Source organism: Anas acuta, chromosome 1 (assembly GCF_963932015.1).
Source record: "Anas acuta chromosome 1, bAnaAcu1.1, whole genome shotgun sequence".
Classification (NCBI taxonomy): domain Eukaryota; kingdom Metazoa; phylum Chordata; class Aves; order Anseriformes; family Anatidae; genus Anas; species Anas acuta.
The window spans coordinates 10,844,284-10,864,199 of record NC_088979.1 but is presented as its reverse complement, the minus strand read 5'-3'; the positions used below and the strand labels follow the sequence as shown (position 1 = coordinate 10,864,199).

General features: G+C 38.5%; 1 protein-coding gene across 3 annotated transcripts in view; it reads left to right on the top strand.

The window, feature by feature from the left end:
* SLC36A4 (solute carrier family 36 member 4) overlaps positions 1 to 19,916 on the top strand; it is a 114,603-nt gene that overhangs the window by 76,097 nt on the left and 18,590 nt on the right. For 2 of the 3 annotated variants that reach the window (XM_068669155.1, XM_068669169.1), the window contains one exon: positions 1,815 to 6,359. In XM_068669155.1, coding sequence (XP_068525256.1) covers positions 1,815 to 2,116 — 302 coding nt within the window. In that variant the 3' untranslated portion in view covers positions 2,117 to 6,359. Of the gene's footprint in view, positions 1 to 1,814; positions 6,360 to 19,916 lie in introns of those variants that run through there. The other variant, XR_011091916.1, reaches the window with a different exon arrangement.

Genomic DNA, 19,916 nt, shown 5'->3' with positions numbered 1-19,916 from the left:
CAAAGAACAGCTAAGACAAAGAGCACCTCAAACTCTGTGTTAATTAACTTTTTTTTACCCAGAAAAAAATAATTTTCTAATTCATGATTATGTAATAGCAGGATCTTTATCTAAATCCTTTTTTCTTAAACTTCACCCACCAATGTGTACATTTTTGCTAACTGTGTGCAAAGCCCTGAAAATTATTCACAAAAGCTTTAATTATTTGCATTAGACAGTTTCTCTTCAGATTAATAACAGGTTTCTACTTGGTTTTGTTTTCCTTTGTATATACGTATCAAAACAGTTTCATTTCCATTGTGGAGCTCTCGAGGAAGGCATTCTTTGTATGAGGGGGGAGCACAGGCTGGGATACTAAAATAGCAAGGAGGATTCAGGCTGGTAGTTTACAGTGTCTTTTTGCCTCCAGACATAATTCTTTGGCAGACATTTAATTGTAGGCATTTTTTTTCCTCCTGGAAGGGACTCATTCCTTGACATATCATAGGTTCCTGTCTTGTTAAAAAACACAGTTTTGTTTTATGTTTTTAGGGCAATTTATTTTTGGACAATTGTCCTGAAAATGTATGTCAAGCACCCATTTCTAATACATCAATTCTCTTGGAAAAGCAGTAGTAAAGAGGTGGTGAAACTTTTTATTCCCCACAGAGATCACACTGAAATTAGTTCAGCATGCAAGTCTGGCTAGTAGTATACTGATTCTGTAATGGAAATCAGTAAAAGAAGAAGCACTATAAAATGAACAGAATAAAATTAATGCTATCTTTCCACCGGCTTGATATGTCCCTTAAGAAAATAGAAACATTCTGCTATATTTTCCGTGGGCCCCCCAAAGCCCCAGCTGACACAAATGTGTTACTACATGATAGAGACAGGCTAGAGAATTTATTAATACTAGTTTTTGTGAAACTAGGAGAGTTTAAAGTAGAAGTAATGTGTTACAGTCCTTTATATCTCTGTGAGATGCTGTGTTCGTATGGCTCTTGCTCTTTCATTAGAGCTTTCTTTCGTTCAACATTTTAACTGTTGGCCAAAACCCAACTCTGACATTAATATTGCAGGGCTTCTGTTTTCAGTTGGCATTCCCAGGGCTTCCAAACCAGAAAGTTTCATGACTATTGATAAATGTTCAGAATTTCTTCTTGACTTGGTATTTTGAAACCTATGTATGGCTGGGAAAATCAGGCTCTGTGCCTGTCGAAGTGCCCCTTGTATACTTCTCCTGGAAAACGGGAGAAGAAACTGTCCCCATTCTTAACTGTTGAGGGCATTGTTGGTAGATAATAAATAGGGCTTGCATTTCCCTTGGATTGTTAAGAGAATACATAAGATGGTAATACACAGAGAAAATAATACATAAGACCTTGAAAAAGGTTTCCAAACTTCCTCCAACAGCAATACCCGGATTCATACAAATACACATAAGCCAAACGTTTGACAAGATCCAAACCAATACACATTTTGCTTTCCATAATCCGAAGAAATTCTAAACTGTGGTTTTTCTCTTTTTCCAATTAAAAAGTATGAAAAATATTCACGTTATTTGTAATAAAGCAGAACGTTTCAAAGCAAACAACTATAAATTAATCAATACCTTCTAAATTCTGGACAGATGTAGACTTGATGTCAGTTACAAAAATCTGGACAGATGTAGACTTGTAGGTCTATTACAAAAGTTGAAAATCTATGTTTGATGGATACCAGCAACTCAAACTTTTTTAAAAGCATGAGTCCCTAGGTTATGTGTTTGTCACAGTTTTATTTTTCATAAGGATGTTGAATCTGCAGCCAGTATTGCTCTTCTTGTGTTTTAGGTGCTGTAGCAGTTCTGATCCCTCACCTGGACCTGGTGATTTCTTTCATTGGAGCAGTCAGCAGCAGCACTCTGGCACTGATTCTGCCCCCTCTGGTTGAAATCCTCACTTTCTACAAGGAAAACTTAAGTTTGTGGACGATATTCAAAGACGTTTTCATAGCTGTCATTGGAGTCGTTGGCTTTTTAACAGGGACGTATGTGACGGTTGAAGAAATCATTTACCCTGCATCCACGGCTCTAACTAACACATCGGAGAGCATCCCTGCTGATTTAAATGCTACAAACTTGGTGGTTGGCTAAAAGCAATGACCAGATGCCATGAACTATTTTGTTCCTTAACGAGAATCCAGGATGGATGGCAGACCTGCACATGGGACAAATTCCAGTGGATTTTAAATGAATTCTTGAAAAAATGCATGCAGCCCTTTCTCACTCTGTTGTTTGTTCATTCTCTCATTACTTCAGATCTGCTACCTGAATTAACCTCTTTGCTCTCAATCTTCTGTGCTCATCTAGTGAAAAACTGAATTGGTGTCAGGATTTAAAATACATAGAATGATACAGGAAGGTAATGTGATCTTAGATTATTTGCAAAACAGAAGAAGGGTTTTCCTAAGGAAGTCAAGATGCTTTCCTCCTCAGAAAAGGTGTAAGTCAGTCCATCCATCAGATCTCTACACAAAGTCTAGGCACTACTGTTTTCCCTCCAGCTCTGTTTTAAGGGCTTGTGTGGGAGTTCAGTGATGCACAGACCTTCTCTTGGCTGACTCTAGTGGGTTGCACCCCAGTGAGCCAGAGACACTAGTTATAGAAATGAAGACCTTTGTTTATTTCCATTCTGGGGACTTTGATGTTTGCCTTGGCAATACTTTTGGGTGATTACAGTTGTGTAGCTCTGGTCCCTGGGAGCTGGTTTGGCTGGAATCACGGTTCATCGTGCAGAATGACACCCACTCTTGCTCAGTCTTTCCACATTGGCTCCAAGGGGAGCTCTTCAAGCAACTGGAAGCACCAAGCCCTCCTAATGCAGTTTGGTATAGCAGACTGTGGTTGGTGGGTTACATGACAGTGAGCATAAAGGCACTTTTTCATGCTGACAGTCTGACTATTTAAGCTGAAAAATATACAAGACTGATAGAGGGACGAGGCTTAAAGACTAGATCCTTTATTAGAGCAAAAGCGAGCCAGGTAGGAGTGCTTTTGACATCTTGCATGGCCTGTTACTATCTGTTTCTGTACCATGAGCTGCTCAGCATGGCCAGACCCTTGCTCCAGGGAAATGGCATCCATGGAGCTCTGCAGAGCCATGGGGGTAGGGCTATCCCAAGCAGCTTCAGGTTTCTTGATGGTAACTTTGTTTTGAGAAAGAAAAGGACGAAACGCTACTTTCTAGAATGGAGCTTATGCCATGCTTTCATGCATATAAGCTGTGGGTTATCTGTGAAGGAACTTGGAATTCACAGCACTGTGAATTGCAGGGGGGCCCAGAGGGTGTCCGCTTTGAAGCCTATTTTCCCCAGAGTGCCCCACCTGCCTGCAGGCTACCTGAAGGTGTGGGTTGTCTCAGGACTTGCTTTCGACTACTGGTACTGTGTAGAGACGTACAGCTTATATGAGATACAGGGCATACATGTGAAAACTAAATATTTTTTTAGCAAGTAATTATTTATCTCCTTTGGATTTTGAAGGAAATGTTACAAAATGTTGTTTATTAGAGCAATATTACTTTCTTCAATGAAGCAAAAAAACACTTAACACCACAAAAGATAAGCAGTTTATTTTTGTACATTTTGGTAGCTGCTGCCCTAACCCACTTTTACACTATTACTTTATTCTTAATTTCAACTGTACAAATGTATAAAATGGTATTTTTTCCTTTACATATTGCTATGTACATATTGCTAATTCTGTAGACTAACTATATTTCTACTGGAGCATATAATAATTATTTTTGCATGCTTATGTTCTGCCTTAAGTAGGATCTAACATGCCCTTTACTAATTTTTGCTGCTTTTGTCCATTTTGCAAGGAAAAAAGAACATGTTGATAAGTTTGTAATTGGGTAGAAACGAGTTCTGTTCAGCAAGCCTGCGTGCTGAGTCCCCAGCCAGAGTCCTGATTTTCAGGGCTCATATTTGACTTTTTGGCTCACACTGCAAAGATGACTTTCACTCCAAATGCCAAAGCTATATTTTTGGTCTCATTTCCTAAAAACACTCTATATTTTGTAAAATAATAGAACTCTGTTTATCATAGTCCTTTCTGTTATGAAGAAATTCCTTTTTCTAAGGAATATATTTAATTATAATGTTCCTCCAAGACATAAAGGTATGCCAAAACCTCTTTATTATATTCATACAAATGAAGATAAGAATATATGTAGTATTTTGGTTGCTTTCTGTATATTCCTCAGAAATTTACCCTTTGGCAATCTATCATTTTGCATTACAGTGCTAAAATAATATAGAGATAGAAGTTATCTGCATTTATATTTTCTCTTCAGAATATTTCTCCAGTCATCTGCAGTGTGGTGACCGCATATGAGCACTTTCATCTCCACTGAAGGCATTTCTGATAGGGATTTGTTACAGCATGCAGTTTGAACTGTGTGTCCTTGTTCAAGCAATAGTTCTGAGCAACGTTCTTATTTTTATTTTAGTGTGGACGAAATTAAATACTTCACAGGCACTTTGAAGGGCTGAGTCTCAGCCGGTTTAATGCTATGGTATTAACCTGTTGTATGAAAGTGCCACTGAGGAGCAAACACAGGTAATTATTGGAGAGGCAAAAGGTAACTTCAGCTTTTTGTCTTCAAGGCTTTTCAGTCTTTAAGCCGTTTTGAAACACATTAAAGATAAATGTTTCAGTCTGCTTGGTAATACACCTGCTGTGTACCTAAACCATACTCTACACACTGATAGACAGCGTTTCTACGCAGCATATTTTACATGATACTAAATATTTCTACATGGAACATTTTAGTGGGACCAATAGGATTTAAATTAAAGCTCTTTTTCCCGATTTGCATCTGTCCAAACGTGTGTTTGGAAAATAAGGGATGGTCAAATCCATTCATATCGTCTGTTCTTCAGTGATTGTGTCCTAGTGAACACCTCTGAGAAAGTCCTTCTGCCTGGGTGCAGAAGAAGTTGGCCAGCTCGGAGTTTGGTGGTAATTTTTGACAGGTGCAAGTGAATACTGACATGAAGATTTGCTGAGATGGGTCCCTATAGCACAGGTGAATGCAGCAGCTTTTTGAAATTCAGGCCACCTGTTTAGAAGCTTGATAGGTTTGAGGAATCTAATCTGAGCCATCAAACTTTGGATAAGCTGGCCTGAATACAAAGCCTTACAGATCTTACTACCATGTCTGACTATGGAACAACCTGTCAAGGGGCAGATTTTCAGACAGATGCATTGCCATTGATTGACCAGGTATGAAGTAGTGTTTTTATGCAGTGGGTCACTGTTGCCATATCTAATGGTGTATCTTTTGCATCTTTAAAATGTTTATTAATATATTTTATACAATGTTGATTTTCTCCTACAATGTAGGATTTTCATTATTTTAACACTCATACAGGGCTTTGTGTGGCCTGCTCTTTCAAATGGAAAGAGTGAGGAATCAGAATATCTTGCTCTGGATGCAACTAAAATGTCACTAATAGAACTAGAAAAGAACTACTACGTCTGAATAATAAGAGTGTTCCTGTGAAACATTGCCAAAGATTTAAAAGATGGAAAATCTGACAGAAACCTCTTCTGAATAATAAAGAGTGTTCATTCAGCTTTTAAAGTACTGTAATATAAAGTTCGAGTTAAGATGCAAGGAGTGAAACTCCAGATTTAATGGGTATGGTTTACATTAATATATATTTAAGAAGGAAATGTACTTTAGCACAAGGTAAATTAAACTGAAGAATGTGATTGGCTTATGTTCTTGACAAGGAACAGAAAGCTATTGTATTTATATACTGAACATGCACTTACATTTTACAGCATGATATTGTTAACCATTTTAATGTAATCATTAGCTGCACTGTAAGTAATTGGATCATTTCTTGTCTGTAACTGTTCATCTTCAAATAGCGGACGAGGAAGAGGGTGGCTTCACCTAATGTTCTGTAACTTAAATCTTCTGTATCAATAAAGAAAACAATAATAATCCTCTGCTAACTTACTCTTTTCTGTGATATTGCCACATTACATCACTACAAGAAATAGCTGCCTTAATGCAGAATTTACCTTTGTTTTTATTTTGAAGTTATCCAAGGAAAGGCAGGCAATTGACATGGAACTGCCAGACATGCTCAAGAGGTGAAGGTTTATTGTTAATAAATCTCACTTCTAAGTAATATGGGTGCTCCTTAGAAATCCCACTTCTGCACCAAGGTTGTTCATGAGACAACACTTAAAGTTAGGTTTCTGCATCTTTTCAGAAGTGATTTAGTAAATGAGATAATTCCTAACTGGAGAAAGGCAGACAGGAGTTTCCACTGAAATTCCAGTTCACTTCTGAAAACTGCAAAGAAAAAACCTTTTTTTTTTTTTTTAAAAAAAAAAAAAAAAGAGGCTGAACCCTTATCACAGTTGGGTATGTACTTGGCCTTAACTGCGGTATTAGCCTTGCTTATGTATTGAGTTTTGGATAATTGGGTATGGAAGAAATCAATCTGAAAGTTTTGTACTTTCTAGATAAAATTGAAATTGCTAGTTGGAAACAAAAACAAAGTATAAGCTTTCATGTGCTCTCCAATTGTCAGATTCAAATCTGGAGATCTGATTTTGCAAATATACTTATGTTCCCCATTATAATACAAGGCATTTCAAAGGTGTGCTCAGTTAGGCATCCAGAGTCATTCAACCTATTACTGACTTGCCTGAATAAACACAATTTAGACAGAAACTGTGTACAAATGTCCCTGGGAGTCATCCACCAAAAAGAAACAAATTGTTTTGTGAGAAAGACATCTGGAATATTCTGAAGCTCCCTTCACACCAGCAGAGAGACTGGAAAGACAGATTTCAAACTCCCTGCAGTGAGGAAGAATTTGAATCCCTGTCTCCCTAAAGGATAAGCAAAAATTCTCTCCTGGGTCTAGCTGTTAGTGATGTGTATTTCTAGAAGTTGACTTTCAGCAACATTCCTATCTCTGAGAGTCCAGAATTTTTAGTGCAGGACTAGTCAGGACTTTAGCCTGAGTTTTCAGTTAAGTTTTATAGGCACTTGCAATAATTATGTCTGTTTATTTCTTAAAAATATTGGTCCTAGATGAGTAGTTATTGAGAACACGAAATTCCTTTATTCTCCTCTGAGATGTGGAGAACAAGCAATTCCAAAGAAATGCACTTTATAGCCATCAACTCACATTTTAGATTGTTTTGTATACCTCAGATATTTGAGACAAAACTGCTTCGTCACAAGTGTAAAACATGAAGTGAATCCAAGAATGCAGATTTCCTTTTTCAAGAGTTATTTATTAAGATGAAAATCAATATATACTAACTTCACTATGTGGGAGGAAAATTAATTTCCAAGATATGAAAGTCCTCTGAGTTTATTTATTTATTTTTTGCATGTGACTGAAGCAAAATCGATGGACTTGATGATCTTGAGGTCTCTTCCAACCTAGACAATTCTGTGATTCTGTGAAAATCCAAAAGGAATAAAATCATTTAATAATTTTCCTCTCTCTCCAGTTTGAAGCCCTAATCTTGCAATGAGCTTGATGCATTTCACAAAGTAGTGAAAAATTGTTGAACAGGACTTAAGAAGTATCAATACAAATATTCAAACATAGGATCTTTTGCCCACACATGGCACGGCCCATTTTTTCCAGGACAGATGCCAGTAGTGAATCTCCTCTAATGTTCACACCGGAGTAGTGCCATGGTACTGCACACATACCTGTTGCACTCAGCAAGGAGAGCAAGCACGATCTTTTACTCCTGGTTTGATTAATCTGTTTATGAGGGCATGAATTCAAATTACTGAAGCCAATTAACTCCTTTCCGCTCAGTTATAGCACATGCACACAGAAACAGTGTCATTTTGGGAACACCCCTATATGTATTTGTCTTTTTTAATGCTTGATGCACAGATGCTTAGGGAAAATTGAGTGTTCTGCATCCTAGCAGCTTTCCAAAATGGTATTGCAAGCACCTCAAAGTTCAAATAAAACATATTTTAAAAGTATCTTTTCCGCTGAATGTTGGCATAAAAACACATTGGAATGTTCAGAGTTTATTGATCCTTTTACCACTTTCATATCTAATATATTTGCTTTGCAGAACAGAACTGTTTGTTTTTGTTGTTGTTTCTTCCAATTGCCAGACCTGAGAAATCAGAGTCCTGGGAAGCCAAGGGCAGTTCTCTGCTTTTCAAACTTCATCATGGTTAATAAACTTGTTGCAAGGATTAGGTAGTCTCTTAGCATTGTTTGTGCTACACCATCTTCTTCAAAGCCCATGACACTATTGCTGTTAATGAGTTCATGTTGATGCAAATTAGTGGAGCGACTCTCTTGGTTCATGAGGGAAAGGATCAGCCCGTTCCCATAACTGGGCAGGCTCTGGAGGATGTCAGCCTGGCCTCAGCAGACTTATTGTCACTGAAGTGATTAAATATGATGCAGCTGTATGTAGGGAATAAGTCTGCCAAGGAAGAGCTCGACCTCCTTCATATCATCAGTCTTACAAACCACACTTGAAAGGGTACCTGGTATGTGGGTTTTCCTGTGTATGCTTTAGGTTTTACCACACAGGCACTACTTTACTTTCATCTCTATAACTTCTATCAGACTTCTCAAAATATGGATATATTTTAAAATATATATTATAAAATATGGATATATATGGATAGTTGGATCAGGTTCAGGTACTTGCTTTTCTCTCTCACTTTACAGCTCTTTGCTGTCCCAAGCTTCTATCAGAGCAGGTGGTGCATAAGCTATCACTGCAGGGTTATTGCATAAGAGCGCTTGCAGTCCTGAGTCCCATGAGTCCACAGATACTTTTGTAATTTCCCATCACAGTGCTTCAACTGTCAATTAGCTATCTCTTATTTCACTAATTTTTAGCTTGAATTCTCTGCTTTTCAAAGTTCCATATTTCTATTGTTATTGCTGAACTCCTGTTGGCTCGCATGAAAGGTTAAGCCAACATGGGTTCACTAGGGGAAAGTCCTGTTTAAAGAACTTAATTTGATTTTATGACAAGGCCACTCACCTAGTTGACCAAGGAAGCCAGTTAATGTAATCTTTTTGGATTTCAGCAAAGCTTTTAATACTGTTTCTCAAAGTATCCTTCTGGACAAAATGTCCAACATACTGCTAGACAGTTGCAAAATATGATGGGTGAACAAGTGGCTAATGGGTCGGGCTGAAAGGGCTATGGTAAATGGGGTCACATCAAGCTGTCAGCCCATCACTGGTGCAGCTCCTCGGGGGTCCATTTTAGGTCCAGTTCTTTTTAATGATTTCATAAATGACCTGGATGCAGGACTCGAAGGTTTACAAAGTTTGCAGACAGTGCTAAATTAGGAGGAGCTGTTGACTCTGCCAAGGGTAGAGAGGCCTTGCAAAGAGATCTCGATGAGTTAGAAAGCTGGAAAATCACCAATATCATGAAGCTGAAAAAGAGCAACTGCCAGATTATGTACCTGGCATGGGGCAATGCTGTTTGTATGTACAGATTGGGGCACAAGAGGTTGGAGAACAGCCCCACAGAAAGGGAGCTGGAGGTTCTGGACAATGGCAAGTTGAAAATGAGTCAACGTTTTGCCCCGGCAGCCAGGAGGACCAAGGGAAGGAACTGTCCTGCTCTGCTCCGCACTGCTGCAACCTCACCTCAAGCACTCTATGTAGTTTTGGGTATCACAATGTAAGAAAGACATAAAACTATTAAAGAGTGTCCAAAGAAGGGCTATGAAGATGGTGAAGGGTCTGGAGGGCAAGACATATGAGGAGCAGCTGAGGTCCCTTGGTTTCTTCAGCCCAGAGCAGAGCAGGCTGAGTGGAGGCCTCATGGCGGCCTGCAGCTCCCTCACGAGGGGAGCGGAGGGGCAGGCGCTGAGCTCTGCTCTCTGGGGACAGTGACAGGACCCGAGGGAATGGCATGGAGCTGGGACAGGGGAGGGTCAGGCTGGGGGTTAGGGAAAGGTTCTGCACCCAGAGGGTGGTCGGGCACTGGGACAGGCTGCCCAGGGTCATGGCACTGAGCCTGTCAGTGTTCAAGAAGGTTTTGGACAACGCTCTCAGACATAGGGTATGTTTTTTTGGGTGGTGCTGTGTGGAGACAGGAGTTGACTTGATGATCCTTGTGGCTCCCTTCCAACTTGGGATATTCTCTGGTTCTATGAGTTTAATTTATATATGTTTATATATATGTGTGTGTGTGTATGTATATCTTTCATATGTATTAAATTTCTACATTTTCTTCCTGTCAAAGCAATTTTCTTGCAAGTCACTGCTATGTCTGCATCCATTGCTATTTCCTGATTTAAAATGCAAGGCTTGCTCTGTCCCTGGCTCTCAATTTTAAACTGTCACGCTGCTTGTCATCCTGCTGTGTGCTGTTATTTATGCTCTGCTTTGTTCATTCAAAACACCTATATATCATAAGTCCATATCAGAATTAAATGTCTTGCAGAATCTCCAATTTCTGTGTATTTTGTTGAACTCAGTTAGCACAGCTGATTTTAGAAGATGAGAATCAGAGGAAGTTTGGCAGTGATGCTAATAGGAAAATGTGCTCACATTTGGTGGAGCTATCTAAGAAACAGGGTGTGTTCAATTGTTGCTGTGATCCTGAACCACACGTACCCTTTCAGTTACAGTGGTGCCAAAGATTACACTAGCAATGGTGTTGCAAAAATCATGAGAAGAGCATCTCGTTGGTCAGTGCTCACAGTCTCAGGCATTAATGGCTGAGGTCCCCAGGCATTCCCCAATGTTTGTCTCCTTGCATTTACTCCATCTTCAGGATTTTCCCCACTTTCAGGATCATATCTCCTGCCTGGGTCTTCACCTTCTTCTGTAATCTTATCTGTTATTAAGATTTACATCCAGCCAACTTGCAGCAATCATGTTGCAGGCTTCTGCTTCAGAGCTCAGAAGCTCAGTTTTGCATAACCCTCCACTCCCCCCCCCCCCCAACACACTTAGATACATGCCTAATTATCCTAATTATCTTCTCCCTGTATTCACAACTAAGCTACTAAATGTCCTACCAAGTCCTAAGGTGTTGCACAAGGCGCTGGACAGGAAAGATAACATCCTGGCATGCCCTGAAATAGCCTGAACTGAGCCACTAATAGAAAGTTTGGCTTGGACAGCCTGGAGCTCTTCACCATTCTTTTGATGCAGTTAAAATGCATGGTGACAGTGCATAGAGACTGTACATTGCAAGACCTGATTTGCTGCTGAGAATACCCTACAGCAATAAGGAGGTGCCCCAGCTCTTCCTGAAAGTGTTTACAAGCTGTTTTTGGACTCAGCTGTCTTTCCCACCTATTTTTTTTTTTTTTCCAGTCTCAGAATACACAGTTTTGCTGCTGCAAACTCATTTTCCCTTTTTGTTAAGCATTTTGGATCTTGCTTCATCCACAAAAATCTGTACTGAGCAGTTAAGCTCTTGTTCTTCCTGCAACTTCCTTCCCTATCTATTCAGTGCACATCTTATGTTTTCATCAGTTTTAGCCAGTTCGTCTGATTATCTTTTCTCTTTATAAATGTATTTCTGCCATGTTACATTTTATTTATGCAACATGCCTTGCCTTAGACTATCGCATGCAATGCCAGATGATATCTACAGCCTCTATGCTTTTGTCCTATAAATGTTGGCATTTGCTTGTTTTGGATGAAATATTGTAGTTAGTAAGAAGCTTGTCAAACATTTTATTAGAGTCCTGGACCTTTACGTTGGAGATGTTTTATTCATAATATGGAACCGTTTTCTATTGTTAAATTGTAAGTGCTACATTTCTTAATTAAAATACAGCAGGGTGACCTTTCTCAATGTCCTGAATTAAAATGCTCATCATTTCTTTGTACAGAACAGAGGTATGAATTTTGGAACTGCTGGAGACAGCCATGTTGTCCAACTCAATAAGAAATGAACCCTCACAGACATCGCAATGCCAGCAGAAGTTGTTGATATTTGTACCTCTTCTAAAGTCTTGACTATTCTCATCTATAAACAGCTTTAGTTCCCTGTGAATTATCTTGAAATCTCTGTAAAATGAATGTCCAGGATGCTGTTATTGCGGGATTCAGATTTGTAGTTGCTTCAGTGAGGGTTTGGCTTACTGTGGCAGTTCAATAGTTAAGAATAACCAATATCTTTCCCCTTCCTTCCCTTCTCTGCTGCTGAAGGAAGATGCTTAGGAATAATAATACAATATATTCCTTTCAGAAGATCAAGGGTAAAGGGCAGTTACCCAGAACTGTCTGAAACAGAGTCTCTTTTTTGCAAAATCTCAAGGCAGGCACCCAAGCAAGATCCTCAAGTCCTCTAGTTACTTTTGAAAATTTTTGTCTCATACTGACACAGTTTTAGTTTGGAAGGGATAGTCCAGCACATAATTATGGCAGATGTTCAGTGCTCTACATACATAGATGCAGATATGTGTGGCTCACTTCACGCAATCTTTGCCGTAAACTGCAGGTATTTATTAGCTTTTCCTTTCCTTACACAACAAAATTTCCCAGTAAAAGTTAACATGAGCATTAACTGGGCTTGCTGTCTACTTAACTCAAGAATAATCAGTGCTCTCTTCAGCCATATGAAGAGCTCTGGCTTAATTATAGATTTTGAAATGTGTAGGAATGCTTCAACTTGTGCTGCAAAAATATATTGCAATGAACAGAGGTAATGCAAGATGGGCACTGTATCTTTCTAACTTACAGGTGCTTGGGTAAGTAGGTGCTTTGTTTATAACAGTTGTGCTTTAAAACATTTTAAATCAAGAAAGCTCTCCTGCAGCATATTGTCGGACACTCCACACCATGAAGTATTGGTCAAATGCTGGAAGAATGAAAAATCTAGTCTACATAATATGTCATTTCTTGGCTATGTGGGCTTTCTGTTCTGGGGAGACATGGAGAGAAGACTCTGGAATTGAAAGGTAATATCTGAAGGGTAGAAAAGTGTAACAGTCACAAGCAGTTAGTTATATTGCTCATTATCCATTACTGCCAAAGAACAAATTACAAATTTTGCTTTTTTCTCTTTTCTATTTTTCTTTCTCCTTTCTCATAAATATGTATGGCCTCCTAAGCTATTAATTTTGAGCTAAGTAAATTTATTACCTATGGGTGAGTTAAATTTTCTTTTATTTTGCAATTATCTATGAGTAATAGCTGTTTAGATGCATTCACTGGGTTCTCAAATACTGTCTTTCCATGCGGCTATTCCTGGCCTTGTTTGGCAAGAAGTCTACACCTTTGTGGTTTATTCAACTGTTAAGGATACGGCTGCTTCAGAACTGTAGTATTTTCAGCATAATCTCTACATAGGATATTACATAATCCTTAGCAGAAAGATGGCTCCATGATGCATTTTTTTGCCTTATGTTCCTAGCAAGAAGTAGTTCCTGTGTGAAAAAAATATGGTGTAAATATAGGAGAAAGAAATTACAGAGGAAGAAATGGGGTACCCAAGAAGCAGTTTCTGGGCCTGGATTGTGCAAGCAAAAATTAGGTGCAGACACAGGTGTCCGATAATGTCATTAGTATGCTGCCCTCCACCTGTGCTATGAGCTCTGCAGGGGTTTTGTGTTCTGTTTTCTCCACCTAGGTAGGATTTCTTCTTGTTTCAGATCCAATGCAAAGCCTGCACATTAAATTAAATCTTATTTTTAGGGCTTAATTCTTAGCAAGATCACAGGTTATTTGGGGACACTGCATTGTGTTTTGGCAACCAAACACCTTTCTTTACTTCACCACAGAGAGATCTTTTCTGTTTAGTGTGGTCATTTTTCTGGACTCTGCTGTCACCTTGGAGACATTTGAAGGCTTTTGTGGAGCTTTTTCCTGCCCCAGCTGAAGAAAGTATTGGGCATAAGCTTATGAACCTATGCAATCCCATGTTTTCAACATGATCTATTAATCTCTGCTCCTGAGATGCTGTTTTTAACTCCTCAGATCTCCTTTTTTCCTGTTTTCACCAAATGAACTAGTAATGTCATATGTGTATCCAAATATTGTTTGAAAGAAGAAAGAGAAGGAACATAAGGCATCTAGCTTAACCGTGCCAGCAGTTAAATGTTGCTTGTATTTACCCCCACTTTGATTATTTTAGTATTAGATATCTGGAAGCTGAAAGTTTGGAAGCTCTTATTCAGTTCTATACATTTTTCTGTCAGCTGCTCCTGATTAGGGTTGGTTGAGTTGATCATTGGGAATATATTCTGCTTTTGAGTTAAACCTTTTTCCACCTCCCTGATTGTGAATCTCCCAGCACCTCACTGAGCACTGCTGCTATCATCTGCCTTGTAAATCATGTCTTTAATTGGAGCCTGAGAAAGAGGAATGCATTCAGATTCCCCAGTAATAACAGTATTACCTTCAGCTTGCAAATGTAAGCTTTTTTTTTTTAATTAATATTTTATTTTAAATGGTTCTGTTAAGGCTATTTTGATTGGTATCACAATACCTTTACATACAAATACCTGCAAGAAATAATGCCATTCAGGATAATGACATGCTGCTGTAAAGCCTCCCAGGCAATATAAAAACAAACAAACAGCAACAACAAATTGTGAAATATATTTGCGAAAATGCTGTATAAATATACAAAATAAACTTCTGTTTACTTGATTTCACTTCATACTTTATAGACTTTAACTGGTATGTGAAAAAAAATATGGAAAAGTGCATACCCAGGAGTAGAATTAAGGAACTAAGCCCACTCCTTTTGTTCATTACTGGAGAACTTGACTTGCAGCAGAAATAGATGTATTAATAGATTTATTAATAGAATATTAATGAAATAAGCACTGCTCATAGTAAGGCTAGGCAAAAGGTTTTGGATTTTTCAGTTTGGCTAGAGACTGAAACAAGAAAAGGAACGGCTACAAAAGTGTAAAGGCAACAATATTCACATATTCATAGAGCTGAGAGATGAAAAATGGATCAGATCAGCATACCTGAGGCTCATGCATTACAGAGTGTTTCTTGACATCCAGTAACCTCAGCCCTTAAATAAAAAGGCATCAGTCATTATGTGAGAACATCAAAAGGATGAAAATTCAATATTTCCTGTGGCATTATGTTCAAGAGTTTAGTCTCCCTCACTGCTAGGATTTTGGCAGTAGCTTCATATTTTTGTTTGTCTCTTTTGTGCTTCCAGGCATCTTTTTGTTGTTTTGTTTTTCCTTTCTCATTCCCTTCTCTACTAAAGAGCCATTCAGGACTTAAGACATTGTATTTTCTCCTGAAGTAGTATTACTACATTTGAATCAAATGGTTTATTGATTATTTTTGAAAACAGATTGAACTCTTAAGTCTCTCAATGAACCTTTTGTGATCTTTTATTTATGCAGCTTTTCACAACAGATCTGCAGTGTGTGCTCCCCTGTCCTCTCTAACCCTCACAGATTGTACTGTTTCCCCTTGGTGCATCACTGCATTTCCTTTTCTCAGACATACGAGTTTGCAGTTACCTCACAGAGTCACAGAATGGCTGAGGTTGGAAGGCACCTCTGGAGGAGGCCTTCTGACCTAACAACCTGATAAAGCAGGGACACCCAGAGCAGATTGCCCAGCACAATGTCCAGGTGGCTTTTCATTTAACGAAATCACCTCCCCAACACCAGCTTGCTCTAAGTGATGCCCTTTCTCCACTACTATTTTTCACATTTTTTTCCCCCACCATCAGCTTCATGAAAATTATCTGCAGTGATTTGATATTTACTTTTAGATCATTGTTGAAAATGTTGAATAGTGTCAGGTCTAATATTCATCCCCAGTTGTCACAGCTAAAGCACTTTTATGCTGACAAGGCAGCGAGAAGCTCTGGATTGTTTGCAATAAAGCCCCAGTCAGGAGATTTTGGGGTATGTATGAAGAAGCCAGTGAGAAGCAGCCTTGGGGCAGTGTTACAGGATGATACTGCTGCCAAAAACCAGGGAGTATTGCTGCATGGACATTAAGGTCTTTGGTGCTCTCCCAGAGCCACCATTACAGATAGAAGGTCTAAGGGATTTCCAGCAATATCCTACCAGAAAAGGAGTCCAGAGAATGTGATTAATTCTCAAATCCAATACTGATCTGTTGGGGAACTTTGGATAAATTTCCTATATCCCTCGTTCCTTAGGTTCCTTGCAGGAAAAAAAAAAAGAGGATATCCACACAGATACTCAAAGTGCTTTGAGTTCATAGTCAGAGTGCCTTTGACTATGGCCACCACAGGAGAATTTTGAACCACTGTAAGGTCAAAGTAGGGTAAAGTGTTGGCACCATTTTAAGCCTTGGATGTTTACATGGACAAGTGCAATGACACAGAATCCCTTGTGAATATGAGCTCTTTGAGAGAAATAATTTATTATTATTTTTTTGTATTTCTAGATGTGAAGGCCAAAATACAGCCTTACTACAGTCAAAATGACATTGAGCATAACATGGAAGGTCATGCATACCCAGTAATTCCCACAGCTGGCCCTGGGAACAGTAATGATTCTTGGTTTAAAGCTGTGTTAGAGAGCTGCCTTCTCAGCACTGCATCTGCTCTGAGTGCTATGTCAATTGCTGTTTTTAAGCTATTTCTCACTGCTTAAAAGCTGCATTTTATTTCCAACATAATAATCCTTGCTTCAGGCCATAACCTTTGTGTCTTGCTACAGTGTTCATCAGTCACAGAGAGAATGCTTTGCGTCCATTCCTCAAGGAGGTGTGAAATAATCATGTCTGGATCATCACTTAATTTTCTTTGATACATAAATATGTAAAGTTTCTGTTCTCTCTCTGTAGATTATATACAGACTTCACTATTTTCTCTCTGGTGAAATTTTCATCTGCAAATTTTGAGATTTTTAGTCTGTTATGCCAAGACAATGACTTACACAGTTGCACACGTGGATATTTGCTTGCCTTATCACTTTTGACTAACCTTGACACCTTCTGGCTAATTCACCAGTCTGGCAGAGGGCATAGCCATCACTAGTTTGACAGTCTAAATTGTTGTCAAAACTGTGACTCTGGGAAGGGGACTGAAATGAATCCTGTGTGGGCATGATCATCATCTACTCTGACAAACCCACTTCCCCACGAAGTGTGATGGTCCAATGGCTCTGCTCCCAAACCTTGTAAGTAGTTACAGCCTAAGGCATCTTTTGCTTCTTCAGTTTTGGGAGATGAATGGGGAATTTTGCTAAAGAAAAAAGGAAGCAAGAGGCCATGAGTGTCATTAAGCACAGACCTGAGTGATATCAGGCTTCCTTAGATTTGGTCTCCATGAAGAAACCTGCTCACATGGCAAACACCAGCTGTGATCAACTAAGGGGATGAGGTGGATTGTTAGTTTACTGATTAGTTTAGTTGGTGGTTTTTTTATTGTTGTCACATCTCACTCCAGAGTTCATCTGCATTTATAGTCTTTCATCTGAAAAGAGGGAACAGCTATTCTATAAAATAGAAAAGTGTTTTTTCAGAGAAAAAAAAATAGGCCTGGAAAAACATGAAGGCACCTCATTATTCTTAAACTGGTTTTGAAAATAAAAGGAATACTGATGTTGGTAATGTCAGGGCTTTGATCTTATTACCAAAAAAAAACAGAAGAGAAATGTGGAGAAATTTGTCAGTGGGCTGCAGCTGTTGAAGTAAAAATGACTGGTTTGTGCCATTAGTTTCATACATGCAGAACAAATTGTCGGTGGTCTTTCCTCTATTGGCTGATAAAGTCTATAAAGTCTTCTGCAAGTCTAGTGATGTTTGCAGCACAAAGTGCTGGAATGCCTTTGGAATGTTGCTCTTAATGGGAAGGCCAGAGGCTGGCAAGTCTTGTAGGCTTGCCATTAGTTCATTGAGGAGCAGGCTTCATGTTAATTGATTGTTTTTCTATGAATTACAGTTATTTTTCAAATGACATATGGGAATAAGGCATATTCCACAATGTGACTTGATGGCAAGAAGTATCAACTCATAAATGTAAACTCCATGGCATAAACTTTAAAATTTACGGAGAGACAAAATTAAACTTAAAAAATATATATATATATTTAGTGTATTTTTTAGCAGCTTAAAAGTCATATACTTGATTTAGTTTATGGCTGTGTGTATCATCACTTTCCCTTGCTCTTCTGGATAAAAACTCTCCTCTCAGAAGGGGCTGGGAAGGTACAGAGTAGTTTCCTCTTCCTGAGCTGAGGTCATCTGTCCAGTCACCTTTTGAAGTATTTATGCAAATATCAGGTGAAGAAGAGAGCTTTTGTTCTGAGATTAATGTACAGCTCCCAAAAGGTGTGTTTTGCATCAGAGCAATTATAGCTTAATTTACTGAAACACATCTAGTCTGGATTTGATTCAAGTTTGGAAGATTTCTTTGTATTTTTGGAGTCCAAGGGTAATTGGCAATTTGAAGACAAGGATTTATAAAACTTGTAATGGCTGGTTAAAATGGAAGAAAAAGCACCAGGAAAAAACACACAAACTTCTTATCCTATCAAGTATAAACTAAAAATCACAACTGTTACAGTGTGTGTATTTTGCAGTCATACATGACCTACATGGCACAAAGGGGTAGATTGTATTTTGAGTAAGGCTTGTATTGCCTAAATATTATCTTTCTCATGTTTTTTATTTCAGTGATTTATTCTGGGATAATAGCCCATCCTGAGTCTGTGAAGGACAAAATATAGAATGATGAAAAGTGGCATTTCATGTGTTAACAACAGTAATATAACCACAGCTGAAGTATAATAATTTTCAATAGGGTAATAGAAGGGAGGAAGAAATAAATTATGTCTATGAGGCTGTTTACTCGTATGTTCTTCACTAGCACTTTATCTGAGAGTTTAATGTTCAGTAACGTATTTTTTCTCATAATATACCTTAATGATAGCGAAGCTGTTGGGTATTTCAGGACAGTGAGTTTACACAGGAAAGAGGAAAGTTTGTGTTTTAAAAAAATTGTTAGTGCTTCTATGTATCTAACACAAGTGTCAATATTCTTGCAAAAGAGATCCAAGATGTATCAAAATGTGTAGCCAAACTCCAAAACAAGGAAATGTCAATATGGAAAATAATGGAAAAAAATGGTTAAGGTCATATAAAGAATCTTTGACACAGCTGAATATTGTATCTGGAATTTCTTGGCTACAAAGAAGAAACTCTGATAAAATTTCTCATGCAAAGTTGGCACAGTGTAATTTACTTTGATGGAAGTATTCCAGCCAAATAGAGGAATAGGTAACTAGCCTAATAGAGAAAATGTTTTGGTCTCCAGAAGAATGAGGATGAAACTGAATATGTTTATAAAAAATAAATCTTGCTGGATTATTTTTTCCCCCACAGGATTTCTATAATAATAATTGAAAACAAAGCAGTTGATCTAGTTTATTACACTATTGAGTTATGTCAAATCATTTCATTAAACACTAAGCATGAAATACAGTGTCTCAAAATCCCACGCTCAAAAAGAATTCAGATAAACCTGAATGTGAGCACTCTTGGGATTGAAAATGAAATGAGGAACATAAAAGGTTAGGACTAAGGGTGATAGTTTAAGCAGAGCAAGATGATAAGCCAATTTCTGTTGTAAGTAATGTCTTCCTTAATGATGCAGAAGGAAAAGAATGTGTGTTAATGTGATTGAACATCCTAAACTGAGAGGAGCTGGGTGAAGACAGAGGTGCTGAAGATGGAGGTCAGCGTGACAGAGCAGAAGAAAAAGTTATTATGGACACATTGTGGGGGAGGAGGAAATGGAGAAAATTATTATATTGGAAATAAAACCTGCTGAAGGCTAACGATTCAGTCTGAGGTGGTTTGAAGCAGTTTGAGGCTGACAGACTATGTGTCAGGGCACCAGTAACCATTGTGAGAAGTTAGGCAATGAAAAGATGGTCCCTGCCTTCTGAATCCAGCTGCTGAAATACTCAGAA